Consider the following 16,528-nt stretch of genomic DNA (forward strand, 5'->3'; position numbering starts at 1 on the left):
TTCAGCAGGCAAAAATACATCAAAAATGACTATATTTATACTTATATTCCATAATAATTGACAGTGATATCATTTAACTTTTATATTAAACTCAAATTTTTCAAACTTACGGTTAGTATAACATGAAAATTACATCTAAGATTAATTTTTTATTTATGCATTATCAGCATCGCATTATCAGCATCGCAAATTAATGAGAATTATTTTGGTGCAGGATACAATTCTAGGATAATTTCTATATAATTTGATTGTGTGACAGCGATTAGCAATTATACATTACATTTATCTTCATAATGTCCCAATCGCTGAGGCGTTCTCTCTGGCCGATTTTTGCCTTTGGATCCTGAAAATATTCAACAATAAGATCTCAATGTTACTACAAAAATTATTTTTATTTATACGTAATAATATTGTTATACGTAATAAGATTGTTCACAAGTTCTGTATTTTTAGCTTAAAATTGTATATACAATATTTTCGTCAAAAATAAACGAAATTTAAATTTAAAAAAGGGTTTTAAAGCTTGAAATCTTTACTTTCAAAAGGTTATTATAATTTTTGAGTTTATGTGAACTTGATAATTTTTACCAAAAAGAACTACGAGTCTAAAAAAGGGAAATTCTTCTTATTTCATAAGTCTGCCATGTGCCAAAAAAATTGTGAAATTTACGACTATCTATCTTAAAGTTTTCCCTACACAAAATTATTTTTAAAAAATCTTCCTACGATATTTTGTTCTTGAGTCTAATAATTAAAGTATTTCGATAATGAAATTAATGACAGACATACGCTAGTCGTAATACTATAAATGTTTATAAAAATAATACTTACTTTTAAGGGGATAATAGTTTTTGTGTGATTGAGTACGGCATCCGCGTACGCTGAAGAATGCATTATGCTGTCATAATCATAAGGGATATCAAAATCACTCCACTCCAGCTCAGCTTTTTTGAACTTCCCTTTGGCATCTGAGAATGCATACGATAAAAAAAAGCTTATAACATAAATCAATAAAATAATTTTAATCAATTATTACAAGCATTTACTATAAACAAGGTGTTATTTTTACACAAGAGGTTGCTGTTTAATGTTAAAATATTAATAATTATTGAACAATGAAAGAAAATTCTCATGTGAAGCGATATATAAACTACAGAGCTATAAGTATATAGATAAAATATAGCGACTTGAAACATATCTAGATATTTTAAACGATAAATTAATTGCAAAGTTATAGCTGCATTAAGAATTATATACTTAGATTAAATACTTTTATTTAAAAAAATTAATCCTTTTAAACTTTTTGTTATTTAAATAAATACCTTCTTGAATATTTTCCCAATTGATTTTCACATAATTATCTCGGTTTGATCTGGTATGCTCGTGAGAAAAGCCAGCAGTATGCATAAATTGATGCATGATAACACCTTTTCCTAAACATTCAGGAATCTGCAAATTCATTTGTTGTTCACCGCCTTTTCTGCCAATCTCGCTCCAGCATCCAGAATAATCGCTACTGAGTTTGACATAGTTTTCTTCGTTAGTCCTATCTTTAATTTCCATGCATGTATACTTTTTAAATTCATTTATTGCTTGACGTATACGTTCATGTCCTTCTTCATCTGTAATGTGTGTGAACAAAAATAAAATAAGAATTTTACACACAGTGATAACCCGGGAAAAAATGTTTTATAGTATTATATAAAACATTTTTTTTCCGGAACTCAATTCAATTGGCTCAATTTTCTTAGAGTGAGATTTCACTCTAAAGAAGATTAGTGATTCGAGATTAGTGTATTATGAAACATAATTGATTTTAAAGAATATATTATAAAATGTTGTTGAATTTTTAATTTTGAAGATACTTACCGAAATCGCCATCGACTACGATAGGAATAACGCCATTAGACCAACGCCAATCAGTAGACTCATTAGTCAGTACATTTCTTTTAATGTTATTTGCGGCCATGATATCTCCTTCAAAGTAGTTACCCAATTCGTCAGGGTTTACGTTCATATTTTCGCTCCATTGCGCAGTCCTTAGTCCTGTTTCATTATTCGGAATCATGTCTAACCCTCTATTGCCTTCCTCACTACAATTCTCTCCATGAGAGACTGCTCCCTTTGACGTGATGGCAATAAGTATCCATGCGAAAGTAACTAACATGATAGACATTCAATCAAATTATAAGAAGTTACCCTTTTCTATGGTCTTGACGACGAAAGCAAATGCAATAACAAAATATTCGGAATGTTTCCCTCTTTATATACTCCATCGCAAAGTGTTTTCACACTTTACTTACTCGCATAATCTTATCACTTTGTGAACTAAACAGCGCTTTTGGCGAGAATAATATTACTCATAAGTAATTATGTATTACTCATAAATAATTAGGATAACACTGTACGTATACCGTGGTATATACGTCGTATCTACCGGAAACTTTATCTAGTATAACTATTTATACTGTGTTTACAGTAAAAATATTAATAAAAATTTTATATTATTTCCACTATAAAAAGATTAGAAATGTGGAATGTTTGTTTAATTATAATAAAAAATTTTTTATATCTCTTATACTTTTTTACCGTATATTCCATAGAGAGTACGGTGCATGAAAAATTCACAAATGATGCTTAGAAATAAGACGTAAAATTATAGTATACAATATCTTATATTATGGTATTTACAAAATTTCATAATATGAATAAGGATGATAAATATATAGAGAAGGTAGTATTATAGCACTCCAGTTACATTTCACGCAATAACTTTGTTAATAATCAATATTTAAGTTTAAAACTTGACAATTACATTCATTAAAATGTTATTGAATCGATTCTGGACTCAAAGTTACGAAATATTTATTGCTTAGGATACTATTAATAAAAATGTGGCGATATTGGGTAATGACTCTAAGAAAAAAATGGGTGGTAATATGGCCTTTCATAAAATAGCCTTAAAATAGTTTTGTTTAGAAACAGTATTTGGTTACAAAATGAACAAAAAAGAAAATCATTTTAAAATATATGCAAATGAATGTATATACATTCACTTTTGCATATAAGCTGCTCAGTACTAAAAATAGTAAACGTAATATAAACTATATATTAACAGTAGAGTTACAATCGATTATCAAATAATTATTTTAATATGAAAATCTCAAAAAAGAGGTCGTGAGTAATCAATATCCATAGAAGGCCACATCAGCAAAATGCCATGGTATTGTTGAATAACTCAAAATATATATAGTCAAATAAAATATTAAATAGCAAATAACACTCAAAAATATATATATTCGTGTGATAATATCAACTTTAAGAAAAATAAGGGGAAGTAGGTGTAATTAAATGTTAAAGTGTACCTCAGAAACGTTTCGAAATACTTAAAAGTAAAAATGCGTTATAATAAGTGCTGGCTATTGAGTATTTGCGTCATGATGTAACGGCGAGCTACTGAACTAATAATTCCATAAGTAATCATTAAGATTCGCTATATAATAGCAGAGATATTAAGGAAGGCCACAATATATACACTAGTCATAATACCACCTTCTCCTCTATATATATGAAATAATAGACAATCATTATAACAATTTTTACATACATTATAAGGGTAATAACATTTTTCTACTAGAAGTACATGTTTCTACTTTTGTACTTAAATAATCAGATCATACTAGATGAAAAAGCGATACGATATTTTCAAATTATTATATCTCAAAAACAAGAAATTATCGAGTAACGTTTTACAAATGTTCTAAAAATAAGTATGCATATTCATAATGCTATAATATCTTATATATTATTGCAAAATTACAATTTTGTTTCTATAGGCTTTTTTTTAAGATATTTTCCCGGAATCCGATCGGATATCCGGAAAATGTCGGATATCCGACTCGAAGAAATTGCTTTCTCGGATATCTGACCAGATACCGGATATCCGATATCCGGTATTCGGTAATTTTACGATCTGGTGCATCCCTAAAAATAACTTTCGATTGTAGATCGCTGGCGGGCCTGTACATGCTTATAGATATTGATATGTACATTAAGGTTCATTACCACCAGGATTTTTAGATTATTTATCTATCGGAAGTTTTATGTTTAGATATACGTGCATCCTAATTTATTTCATAGATTCTAGCTATATTTTCATTTATAAAAATAATATATATAACTTTAAAATAACCTGACGGAAAAAACTTTTATGAAAAAGTACAGAAAAACTATAGAATATATAGATTGAGAAAATCTTAGAAATTCTTAATTTTTCGTAGATATTTGTAGTGGGACGTAGAGTGGAGTTGTTTGTTTCATAATACAAGATACGAAAAAATGTTCCGTTAAAACGGTTCCGTAAATACAGCGTCAAAAGATACGGAAAGAGCGAAGAATTTCTTGGTTTTTCAAACAATGTCCCTACGAATATTTACGAAAAATAGAAACTAATGTAAGAATCATCTAAGATCTTGTCTCAATCTATGTTGTTTTTCGCAAAAGTTTTTCCACCAGGAATATTAAACGTACACAATTAAAAATATATATGTGATGATATTTCAATTATTAATAATAAAATTGTATACTTTTAATCAATAAATACATTTTTTCTATATAAAACAAATAATATATATAAAATTGTATGATATTTAATAATTATATATAATATCTATATATATATGATCTTATTAATTACTAATTTATATAAACATTTAAGTATATATAACAAATTATTCTATATAAAGTATGTATATTATAATTATATATAATTATATGTAAAACATTTTTTCCAGGGTAGCTGTTTCTAATTTTCAAAAATTCTTTTTTTAAGGAAAAACAATGACATCATAGTTTATAATTGTAGGCATTATTATAGCACCCATTCCATTGCGAAACACAATGCGTCCTTGTATTATAATTTTTCTAATAACCCTATACTTACAAAAAAAATTCCTTTTTTTTTAAATAGATAACTTTCTCTTCTTGCAAAGGATATTAAAAAAAAACAATGATATATAAAACGTGAATTTTTTATGTAAAATTAAAAAAAGCATACTAGAATTTGAATAATTTTCTTGTCTCCATATATTATGTATGTAACAGTCGATTTTGTTCTGTATAATATTAATTATATATTATGCTCATTGTTAGTATCAAAGATATTTACTAAAATTACTAAATTACTATTACTTATCGATAGGAATAATGCAAACGGCGAGATTTATCTTCTTCAAACATCTTCGTTTCTTTTGAAACTAATTTTTATGATCATTATCTCTTTCCAAGTAGTCGCTCAATTCCTTAGGATTCATATTAACTTCCTTGATCCATTGCATTACCTTGTTTCTTGATCCTTGTTTCCTTGTTTGGAATCATGTTGTGCCAATTTTGATGGTACATTCCTTTATATAAAGGACCGTTTCTGCTAATACAAATATTATCAAGACGAGAAGCTTCTAAGTGAGAATAATTAATCGATACAATATGATAGATACTAAATGAAATTCCAAAAAGTTATTGTTTTATCTATGGTCCTATGGCAATGAAAGCAAATGCAGTAATACTATATTCCCTTGGTACTTATACATTTCATTGCAAAAGTTTTTGCATCCCACTTCCGCATAATCTTATCGATATTTCTAGGAAACTAATTTTGGCTGGAATACCATAAATTATATGTGATGGTCAGGGTTGAATAAGTTAACTTTTTTTTTAATTAACAAGGAGAGGCTACGCTCTGTTCTTCACCGATTTTAATCAAACTTGCAGCGATGTTAGAAGAGCCTATCAAACGAACACCTGTAAAGCCGTTCGCGCCAATGGGCCTTAGAAGCCGAGTAATGATCATTCAAAAATATACCAAAAATCTGAAAACGGTCTAATATCTCGGAAAGTATGCATTTCTGAGAAAAATGTCTTAGACAAAAGTGATAGGGTTTAATAAGATGTATATACTAGTCTTATAGATTTGAACTTAGGCGGCACTGTCAAGGTCAAGTCAAGGTCACGGTGCCCCCAAGTTCAAATCTATAAGACTAGTATATACATCTTATTAAACCCTATCACTTTTGTCTAAGACATTTTTCTCAGAAATGCATACTTTCCGAGATATTAGACCGTTTTCAGATTTTTGGTATATTTTTAAATGATCATTACTCGGCTTCTAAGGCCCATTGGCGCGAACGGCTTTACAGGTGTTCGTTTGATAGGCTCTTCTAACATCGCTGCAAGTTTGATCAAAATCGGTGAAGGGCAGAGCGTAGCCTCTCCTTGCAAGTTAAGTTAAAGTTAACAGCCTTGAAAATTTATTTTAATTAAAATACAAGTTAATCCATAATGAAATTAATTGAATTAAAAGTTAATAGTTACCGATAAAAAATTAAGTTAAAAAGTTAAGAGTCTAAAATGTAACTTAAGTTAAGTTAAAATTAATTAACTTTTTAATTTTTTAATTTTTAACTTTTATCTTTTTAATTTAGCACTACCCAATTCTGGTAATGGTCATATATCTTTCCTCAACAATTATATATAATTGACAAATAATTATTTTTTTTATTTATGTATTTGCTTCTGACAAAAATGATAAACAAAAAAGTATTTAACTTAAAAATTAATAAACGAATTGATTACACATATACAATTAAACATAAACTCTACGATATTATATTTAATAGCTCATAATTATAAGCATTGTTAAAAACATAATTGTATATCTTTAATCAATAAATACAATTTTTTTATATAAAATGATTGATAATAATAAATTACAAATTATATATATATAAAATCGTAAAAATAAACAATATAAATAAAATTGTGTATTATCCACACCTAATATGCACAAAAACACGAAATGTGCATAGAAGAAAGGACTATTCTTAAATCAACCATATGTTCATATACAGGGTGTCCCAAATTTAAATGTCAAAACTTTGGGAGTATGTAGAGGATCGAGAAATTAAGAAAGAAAGTCCTTTAAAGATGCTCGTTTTTGCTTCGTTTTGGAGAAAATCGCAAATAAGGACAAAATGTAATTTTCATTTTTGTACTTATTTATTATACTTATTCATTCACATTTATTTATTCACGTTATCACAACAGCTGCCGTAATTCATTCATCAGTACGGATCTCTGATAGAATAGCCAATTAAGTCTTTATTTTACTTGCACAGTTATACATTTTGTTAATTTTCTGATAGTCTGACTCGCTAAGTCTATCTCTCTGACCGATACTAGCTAATGGATTCTGAAAATTTCAACAATAAAATCATTAATATTACTACAAAGATTGTTTTAACAGACAAACGCACAAAAGATACACATAATTTGATGCAGCGTGTAATTTGCAAATATGTAAAAGTTTTTCTATATTAAATTGGCAAATCGATATCTCGAATTTATTTCTGTTTAATAATATAACTAACAATAAATCCTATAAAGATTATTTATAAAAAATAATTATCACTTACTTTGGGAATGATAGTTCTTATAATAGGGTTTTTGGCAAATGCGTACGCTGAATAATGCATCACGCTGCCGTAATCATAAGAGATGCCGTAATCTTGGACGACGTTCGGGGAAAGTTTGACGAAATTATCCGTTTTTGCTAAACACACAAAATAAAGATAATTTATAATGTAAATGTGCAGAATATTTTCATTCAATTATTACAGCGTTTAGAATAAATTGTTATATTTACGAACAGTCGTTCATTGTTTTAATGTTAATAATTAATAATTCTTAAGTGAGAGAGAGAGAGAGAGAGAGAGAGATAAAAGACAGAAAATTCCTAGAACTTTTCATGAATCAATCTGCAAATAGATGAAAAACTTTCTGGTTTGAAAAATGGCACATCATTTTGTTGATATAATAATACTATAAAATTAGTTAATATTAAATATTAATAAATGACAATGCAAGATATTTGCATGCAATCTTTGAAATATTTATTTAAGAAAGTTAATTGAATCCTTATTTTAAATCTCTTATTGTTAAATTATAAATATACGCACATTCTGCAATATTATTCCAGTTGATAGTCACATAATCATCTCGATCATCTCTAGTGTGCTCATGCCAAAAGCCAACAGCGTGCATGATCTCATGTATTACGGTACCCTTTTTCTTTACACAACCAGGAGTTTGTAAGTTTATTGATTGCCCACCGCCAATCTTGCCAACATAGCTCCAGCATCCAGTATTATAACTAACAAATTTGACATAATCCTCTTCGTCCGTTCTTGGTTTAAGCTGGATACATGTATACTTCTCATACTCCTTTATAGCTTCATGTATAAGATTCAATTGATCGTAATCTACGATACAAAATTTATCAACGTAAATAATAAAAATAAAACAATTTTGCACACGATAAGAACGTTTATCATTCCCAGATGACTATTTCTGTTTACATTTAAATTTTTATTTATATTTTGCCATCATAAAATAATTTAATAATGATAAATGCATTATTACCTTATTTTATTTTAATATATTGCTAAAAATGGGATAATTGATAGATATATTCTGAAAATAAATTAATGTCTGCAACATGTTTTAATTTTTAATGCTGGATATTTTGAAATGTAACATATCATAAGTTAAATTAACAACATCAAATACACAAACAAAAAGAGGGATCTTTTATTTTATTCTAAGAAATATTATATTTTATAATATAATTTTTTATTATATACATTGAAATAAAAAAATAGATATAATATCTTTGTATAATATTTATGTTTTTATAAAATATTGTATCCATAAAAGACTGCACATTGTGCATAATCTAGTAATACTACTAATGATACTACAAATGTACTCTTTATTTTATATTCTATTTACTGATATAAATGATTTGATAAAAGATTAACACCTGTTAAATTGGATCTTTTTCATATAATTAGATATGACATATTGTGGAATAATTAGTTTGATGAAACAAATTGATCGCTAGAATGGCTGAATTTTCAAAATCCTTACCGAAGTTACCCATGATTACGTAAGGAATAACGCCATTAGACCAATGAAGACTTTCATCTTTCGCACCGTTTAGTGTGACGCCTTTTGCGATCATGATGTCTCCTTCCAAATAGTTGCCCAATTCTTCAGGATTTACGTTCATATTTACGGTCCATTGTGATATTTTAACTCCCGTTTCGTTGTCCGGAATTGTCAGGGCCACTTGTAAGGTATCCTCTACGTCAGAGATTGGTATCGCCGACACAAATGTTGTAAGAACGACAATCGTCCACGCTGACGGTAGACCCAACATGATCAACGTTAAATCAGTAAGTGACTGATTTAACTATGTATGATGACGAAAGCGAATACAGTAATAGAGAGTTTTATTCGTTTCCCTTTTTATATATTCCCTTTTTATCTAAAAAATTTCCTGCCCCTCCTATTTAATTTCAGGCCAATAAATATCGTAAATGATGCCAATCACAGATCAAAGATGCCATTCGCAAACTTGCTGATGATAACGATCAATCTTCCTTTGATTCACATATAGCATTTAATTGAACGATCTTATCGTATTTAGTACAATATATTTTGTTCTTGATTTTTTTGAGATAGATCTTTATCAATGAATATACATATGATATCTGTAAGTGTTTGATATTTATAATGAGTATAATTCACAGTTACATTTTTATCACGATTAATTATAGTATTATAAAATAAAAACTTGTATAGTAAACAAAAAAGTACAAGAAAAGTTTTTAATATAAAACGAAGAGTTTGTTATATGTACGGTAAAATAAATGCAAATTTTTAATATTCTTTTATTATAATATCTTAAACAATTTGAGAAGTTTGAACAAGTGAATAAGATAAGTTTGCGTCTAATTATATTTGTATTATCTAAAACGCGCATAAAAAATCGGACATTGACATTATTTTTTCTTAGAAAATGATATTTTTATGATACAATTATCTTTAATATTATCTCAGCAAATTTCTTGCTAGATTTATTTTTGTAGAAATATGGATAAATATGTCACTCGAACGATTACCATATTCATCTATATTTCAAATACTCATTAAAAGTAATCGCATTAACTTTTAATATATAACTTTTAATGAGTATTTAAAATATAGATGAATATGACAGTCATTCGATTGCCATATTTATCTATACTTCTACAAAAATAAATCTAGCAAGAAATTTTGTTATTATACTGTAAAAATACATTTAAAATAATATATCTATAATAAATATTTTATCGCGATATAGCTCATCTATTTTAATATATTTTATCAGTAGGAATTACATAATGTTTTCTTTATCAATCGATAATGTCCAGTATATTTTCTCTACTTTTATTCATGAACTTTGATATTTCATCAATATTTGATTAATAAAGGAGGATTAAAAAATTCAATAAGAGAGGGTGATGCATTTGTATATTATAATATGTAACTTATAAGATAGATACACATTCATAATATTAAAATATATGATAATAATTATATTAACATATAGTATAATAATACTGTTTATACTAATTATTCACATATCGTCTTTAAAAAAATAATCGTATCCTTTGCACATAAGACTAGATGCTCTTTTCTTTTTTTTAGGGGAAGATTCTTATTAGGTAATTAATTCTCTAAAATCAAACATTTCTTTTTTTTGTGTTAACACGTGCGAAGACGTTGCTTAATATTCATTCATCAGTACTGATAGTCATCGTAGTTAACTATGCCAGTACGTTTGCCGCATCTGTACATCCTCCTGATTTTCAGAATGTCCTTCTTGCTAAAGCCCTCCCTCTGACCGAGCTTTACCTCGCTGTTTCCTTGGAATATTCCGCCAATAATATCCAATATTCCACCGTTCAGTTGTCTCTACGGACACATACAAACACATAAATACGTATATAATATACAATACAATTCAATATAGTTTTTATGATTCGCAAATTCGCAAAATGTACTTTCTTTTCTATTATACTGGTAAATTCGGTAACTCCAGTCTGTGTAAGCTCCGTCCAGTGATCAAACTATTCATGTACCTAATATAATTAATGATAAAGCATTGACATAGACAACACATATGTTTATAGAGATCGCCTACCTTGGGCACGATGGTTTTCAATTGATAGTTTTTGGAGAACGCTGTCGACGAGTAGTGCATCACGCTATCGTAATCGTAACCGATTCCGAAGGCATAGGTGATCTCCGGGGTAGCCTTGTTAAAATTGTACGCGTGACCTACATACATAACGCACGTGATAAAAATAGAATTTCATAAAAATAAAATTTCATGCAGAAGAGATAACCCCGGCCGGTTATTAGGTCGATGACTTTTCATGCGCAACACACTGCGACAGCAAAATGTCATGTGATTTAAATTTTCGAGAACTGATTGGAATTGGTATTACCTCACAAAAAATTTTTAACCAATAATAGCATTTTGCTGTCGCAATATGCTGCGCATAAAAAGTCAGCTTAAAATTTTACGATACAAAGAATCGCTCATATTTAATATTGAAGGCATTAGTACTAAATTCTCATAACCCAAGCAATAAAGTGGCATTTTAATGACATCTTGCTGACGTTAAGACGTCACCTTACTATAGAAAACGATAGAAAATATTTCATAAATCATACAAGTAAAAAAACATTGCCAAATAAAAAGCATGTTATTTAAGTTAATAAGTCAGTTAATACTAAATAATACTAAATACTTTTAATATTAATATTATATAAGTAGACAAAACGGTTTTCAGTTGTATCTTCATTAGAAATAATCACTTTTCAAGATGATTTAGCTTTAAAATATAATAGATAAGATATAAAAAACCATGCGAGAAAATATGTCCAAAGAACGTTAGATCTCATGATTATATATTTTTTTTAGACAGTTTTATTGTTTGTGAGTGGGATGCGAGTACACACCGTCCGAAATATTGTCCCACAAAATATTCACGTAATCGTCCCGCTCGTATCTGCTGTGCTCGTGCAAAAAGCCAACGGCGTGCATCAGCTCGTGTATCACCGTGCCCTTCTGCGTCAGGCAACCGGGAACCTGAAGGTTTATGTCCTGCCGGCCGCCAATCCTACCCACGCTGCTCCAGCATCCGGTGTTACCGGCTGTGATTCTGACGTAATCGCTTTCCTCTCCCGTGTACGGCTTAAATCTGATGCACGTGTACTTGTGATAGTCGTCCATTGCGTCGTATATAACTTTCTGCTGCTGTGCGTCTGCAATACGAATGAAAAGACAAAAATATAGCGGTCTTAAGTGATAAAGGAGAGAGCTTTCAAGAATTTTGCTCAGATGAATATTTAAATACTCAACACAGCAAACACCAACCTAAGGAATTCTTAAAAATCAATTTAAAAAATGACTTAATTTTGATTCTTAACGTTAAACAGTCCAATTTTGTAACAAAAAAATCATCATTTTGACTTTAAGTGAAATCAAAATAAGTCATTTCGACTTTTTTTTAACTTACCTAGTATGTTTTTTGGAAACTGTTAATTACATTTTTTTATATAACTGTCATAGTACATTATATTATAAATATTGTTAAGTGGGAAATTATAATTAACATAACTTATGTTATTTTATACTTACATAACTTAATTTCTCATTTAATATAATATAACATAATTAACTTAGTACACACATAATGATTTTCCGGTCCTTTATTACACATGATGAGTCATTCATGTTCGGGATTAATTTTCATCATTTTAACAACTATACAAAAATTATTTAGTGATTCTCACATATGCTTTAACATCTTTAGAAAATATTTGGAAGAGTGTGTATTTCAAAAAATTGTATATAAATGTTATAATTAAAAGAATCAGGAAAGAGCATAGGCAATAGGAATTAAAACGCGGAAGACGTTGCGCAAATAATACGACTATGAAGCGTAAAAAACTTCTTTATTTGATAAACGCGCTTACATGTTTCGGTTCATTTTCGAGTCTTCTTCAGAGACAACATACATTCACGTATATAAAAAGTAACAAAGATTAATTTGTCATGGTGAGCTCCCCCGTATCGAGAATATAATTATCAATTTGAACTCAGATAAAAATAAAAGAAAGAAAAAAGAAAAACGAAAAGAAATTTTTAAACATATCAAATTAGAGAGAATGGAAAACTAATGTATCGGAAAACTTTAAAATGAAGTTAATTATCCCAGAAATGTTATAATTAATTCCTTGATGCTCTTAGCTTTTTGAAAAAAAAAAAAAAAAGACCGTGCAGGACACGAATGATCCAATTGTGTGTACTAAGGATTAACTGGCGTCAGTTAGCGTTCACTAGAAATTATTTTGAATGTTCAATTAATACTCGACATTTTCAAACGAAATAATGAAATAACTTAATAATAATAAGTACGTTATGACTTTGATATGAGATACGCGCTGCAAAACGCGCAATTTCTAAAAGACAAATAAAGGGAACTGCCGTGTATGGTTCTCGTAGTTACTCACTGAAATAAGGGCTAATTATGAAGGGAATGACGCCGTTGGGCCACCGGGCAGAGACCGCTGCAAGACCGTTTCTTCCGACGTTCGACGGAAACAGGATGTCTCCTTCCACGTATTCGCCTAACTCCTCCGGATTTACATCCATGTCCTCGCGCCACTGTGCCACCTTCAATCCGGTTTCATTGCTAGGGAATCTATAGAGTGAACTGCCAAAACTCCGCAGATGAGCGATCAATCCGCCGGGACTGTCCACGGCGTTGTCGAAGATATCCCGACGACGAAAGCTCGGCCATGCGAACGTCAACGATGTCAGGACGAAAAGCGTCCACGTGAGAGTGGCTAATAGTCCATACGGCATGATCGATATTCAATTGGATCAAGTAAGAGATACCACCGAATACGAAGACTAGATACCTTTAGATACCTTTACAGTCACGCGACAACAAGCGCGAATGATACGTAACCACTCAGGTCGTTCCCGTTTTTATATACGCCACGTGGAAAAAAATCTGTGCCCCACCCGCACGGATGTACTCGTTGTAAGAAACAGCTCCGGAAGTGATCGGGGCCATCCGTTGATAACCGTGGACTTTGGGTGATGCCAAGCTCAGATTTGCCGTTGGTATCTCTCTGATACCTCGAAGGTGCGACACCAAGACCCCGAGGACGCTATTATGAGTCATTAATCCTTCCGACATGACGATTACTTTAGAGGAGGCCGAATTTATAATACTTTCGCAATTTTGATGACATATGGATCAATCGTTATTGATATTGTAATCCAGAGAAGTTAACATTCTAATTTAGGAGATACTGAGAGGAAATATTTTCTCACTGAGAAACGTAATTATTTCAATTTTAAAATACTTACTTATAATTATCAATCAATTTGAAAGTATTTAATTAAGAATCGATTTAAGCATTAAGAAAATTCTGTAAAATATTTTCTATGTTTTTTAGCTTAAAATAAATTTTATAAATTGTAGAGAATAAATTTTGATTGGTGTCTTAGGATATCTATATTTTATTTGCATATACCAAGGAATAAGAAATAAACAATTTTAGAAGGTTTCCGAGATGTTTCCGCGGAAGTGAGGAAGCGCAGATTCCGTTTAGGTGGTCATTGCCACTTGATGCGTCAAGTACGTCTGCATAATGGGAGAACGGCATTATTAGCACATAAAACGGCGGGATTTATATCCCGACACGAAGTCATTCACATGCAAATCTTGCCAGACAAACATTTGTCATCGGAGAACCTCGGTGTATGACAGCAATTAAATAACCAAGGACGACATTTTTGTCACCCGTTTCGATATTATACTGATCATTACGATACATTATATTACTTAAAACATTCATTTAATTTAAGAAAAGTAACTTGAATAAAACGCTTGAGATATTTTAAGTGTTTACATTCTTTAAATGTTTATGAAAAGTTACTTGTGTGAAGCGTAGATGCGCAAAGTATTTCAAGTGGCTCATTAAAATGAACCCAGAAGTAACTTTAGAAAAATATCGTAGAGAATAAATGGGATTTCGAGAAAAAAATGTTTCATATATAATTATATATAATTATAATATAAAAAATTGACATATTGTATATATAATACAATTATATATATAATTATATATAAAATATGTCCATATAACATTTTTTCCCGGGCTATATATAGACTTTTTGTTTATACGTGTGTTTACAAAACATTCTATTTCTTATCTCAGTCTTCACAGGACTGAGCATGTATTTGGAATAGTTTTATTTAAAACATAGTATTGCAGTTCAAATATATTTTGTATTTTATATTTCAGCGGAGCACATGAAGTATTATGTATTTAAAATTGAAAGCTCGAAAGTTTTTATATTTTGTTAATTCGAGAGAGAATAATAAGATTGATTGTCAATCTTAGTATTTGAAATTCAAAATAAAAAAACTTTAATATACTCTCTATATGAAATACAAAATACGATCGTCTTACAAATACTGTTTCCCAAATAAAAGTATTTCAAATGTATATCCAGATCTGAGTTTTCATAAATTTTTCCAATCAGAATCCAAAAATTTTTTTAGGAATCCAATTGGATTTAGATTAGATCTTAAAAAGGGATCTCTCTTGTAACATTCGTGATGGACAAAGTTTTTATATGTGATACAGCGAAAAGACGTTGATACCGTTGGGTTTTTCCGCACTCAAGAAATAGCGGGTAAAATGCCATTACTTATAATCATTCGAGTGATTACAAATGGTAGCGACCAATTGCGAACCTATGAATATCGCAATATTTAACTAACGTACAGATAGCAGGAGCCTAAAAGCCGCATTACGAAAATTCTGTTGCGCGTTATCTAAAACCAGTTTGAAACGGCGTATTAGAACTTAGGTTCCCCTTTCTATTATACGAGCAACACGATAATTTTTGGTTAAAAAAAAGTAAATCGATCCCGTCCGTGCACACCATTTACATACAAGTCTGTATTTCTGGGGTTTGCATTTTCATGACATTTAGAGAAAAAGACAGAAACGTGAAACTAAAATTATATGAACAAATCTCTCTCTCTCTATATGACAAAAATAGAACCAAAAAATCATATAAATAATTTTAGTTAATTTTAATATTCTAATTAAAATATTAAAATATATTTTTATACAATCTTAAACTTCTTTTATGTAAATTTAGTCTTTAATAAGATATTTGTTAAAAAATATTTGCAAAATATTTATATAAACTTTAAATTATATAATTCATTAAATTATAATATAATTCATCTTCATCTCTCTTTTTATATATTAAATAATGAAAGTTTAATTATTCTACTCACGTTAACAAAATAGTATATATTATACTTGATTAATAATTAATCGCTAAATTAATCGCTAATTAATTCGGATCATCAAAATTGCTTACGGCAAGATTTCGAGCTGCGTAATTCGTAATCAAATTTTTCTCCCCACGTGTTAAACAATAAAGAAATTAATGAATCTACCTATGTTAATAAAATAGTATTACTTGATAAGTTAATCAGACGATTTATATCCATGTCTACACTGAAAAAAAGATTGGCTG

At 29.4% G+C, this 16,528-nt stretch overlaps 3 protein-coding genes across 3 annotated transcripts; all 3 read right to left on the reverse strand.

The window, feature by feature from the left end:
• Positions 1–115: 115 nt before the first annotated feature.
• LOC108724838 (high choriolytic enzyme 1-like) lies at positions 116–2,377 on the reverse strand. Its single transcript, XM_018451495.1, has 4 exons — positions 1,870–2,377; positions 1,323–1,622; positions 832–968; positions 116–343 (listed from the first exon to the last, which is right to left on the reverse strand). The coding sequence occupies exons 1-4, from the start codon at positions 2,174–2,176 to the stop codon at positions 263–265; spliced, it is 825 nt and encodes a 274-aa protein (XP_018306997.1). The 5' UTR covers positions 2,177–2,377; the 3' UTR covers positions 116–262.
• Positions 2,378–7,065: 4,688 nt separating this feature from the next.
• Positions 7,066–9,354, reverse strand: LOC108724840 (low choriolytic enzyme-like). Its single transcript, XM_018451497.1, has 4 exons — positions 8,983–9,354; positions 8,013–8,315; positions 7,470–7,606; positions 7,066–7,246 (listed from the first exon to the last, which is right to left on the reverse strand). Exons 1-4 carry the CDS (start codon positions 9,272–9,274, stop codon positions 7,148–7,150), a joined length of 831 nt encoding a protein of 276 aa, XP_018306999.1. The 5' UTR covers positions 9,275–9,354; the 3' UTR covers positions 7,066–7,147.
• Positions 9,355–10,638: 1,284 nt separating this feature from the next.
• Positions 10,639–13,897, reverse strand: LOC108724875 (astacin-like). Its single transcript, XM_018451558.1, has 4 exons — positions 13,465–13,897; positions 11,908–12,213; positions 11,084–11,220; positions 10,639–10,854 (listed from the first exon to the last, which is right to left on the reverse strand). Exons 1-4 carry the CDS (start codon positions 13,817–13,819, stop codon positions 10,681–10,683), a joined length of 972 nt encoding a protein of 323 aa, XP_018307060.1. The 5' UTR covers positions 13,820–13,897; the 3' UTR covers positions 10,639–10,680.
• Positions 13,898–16,528: the final 2,631 nt, after the last annotated feature.

The sequence above is a fragment of the Mycetomoellerius zeteki genome, unplaced genomic scaffold (genome assembly GCF_001594055.1).
Source record: "Mycetomoellerius zeteki isolate Tzet28-1 unplaced genomic scaffold, Tzet1.0 scaffold311, whole genome shotgun sequence".
In the NCBI taxonomy this organism is placed as follows: domain Eukaryota; kingdom Metazoa; phylum Arthropoda; class Insecta; order Hymenoptera; family Formicidae; genus Mycetomoellerius; species Mycetomoellerius zeteki.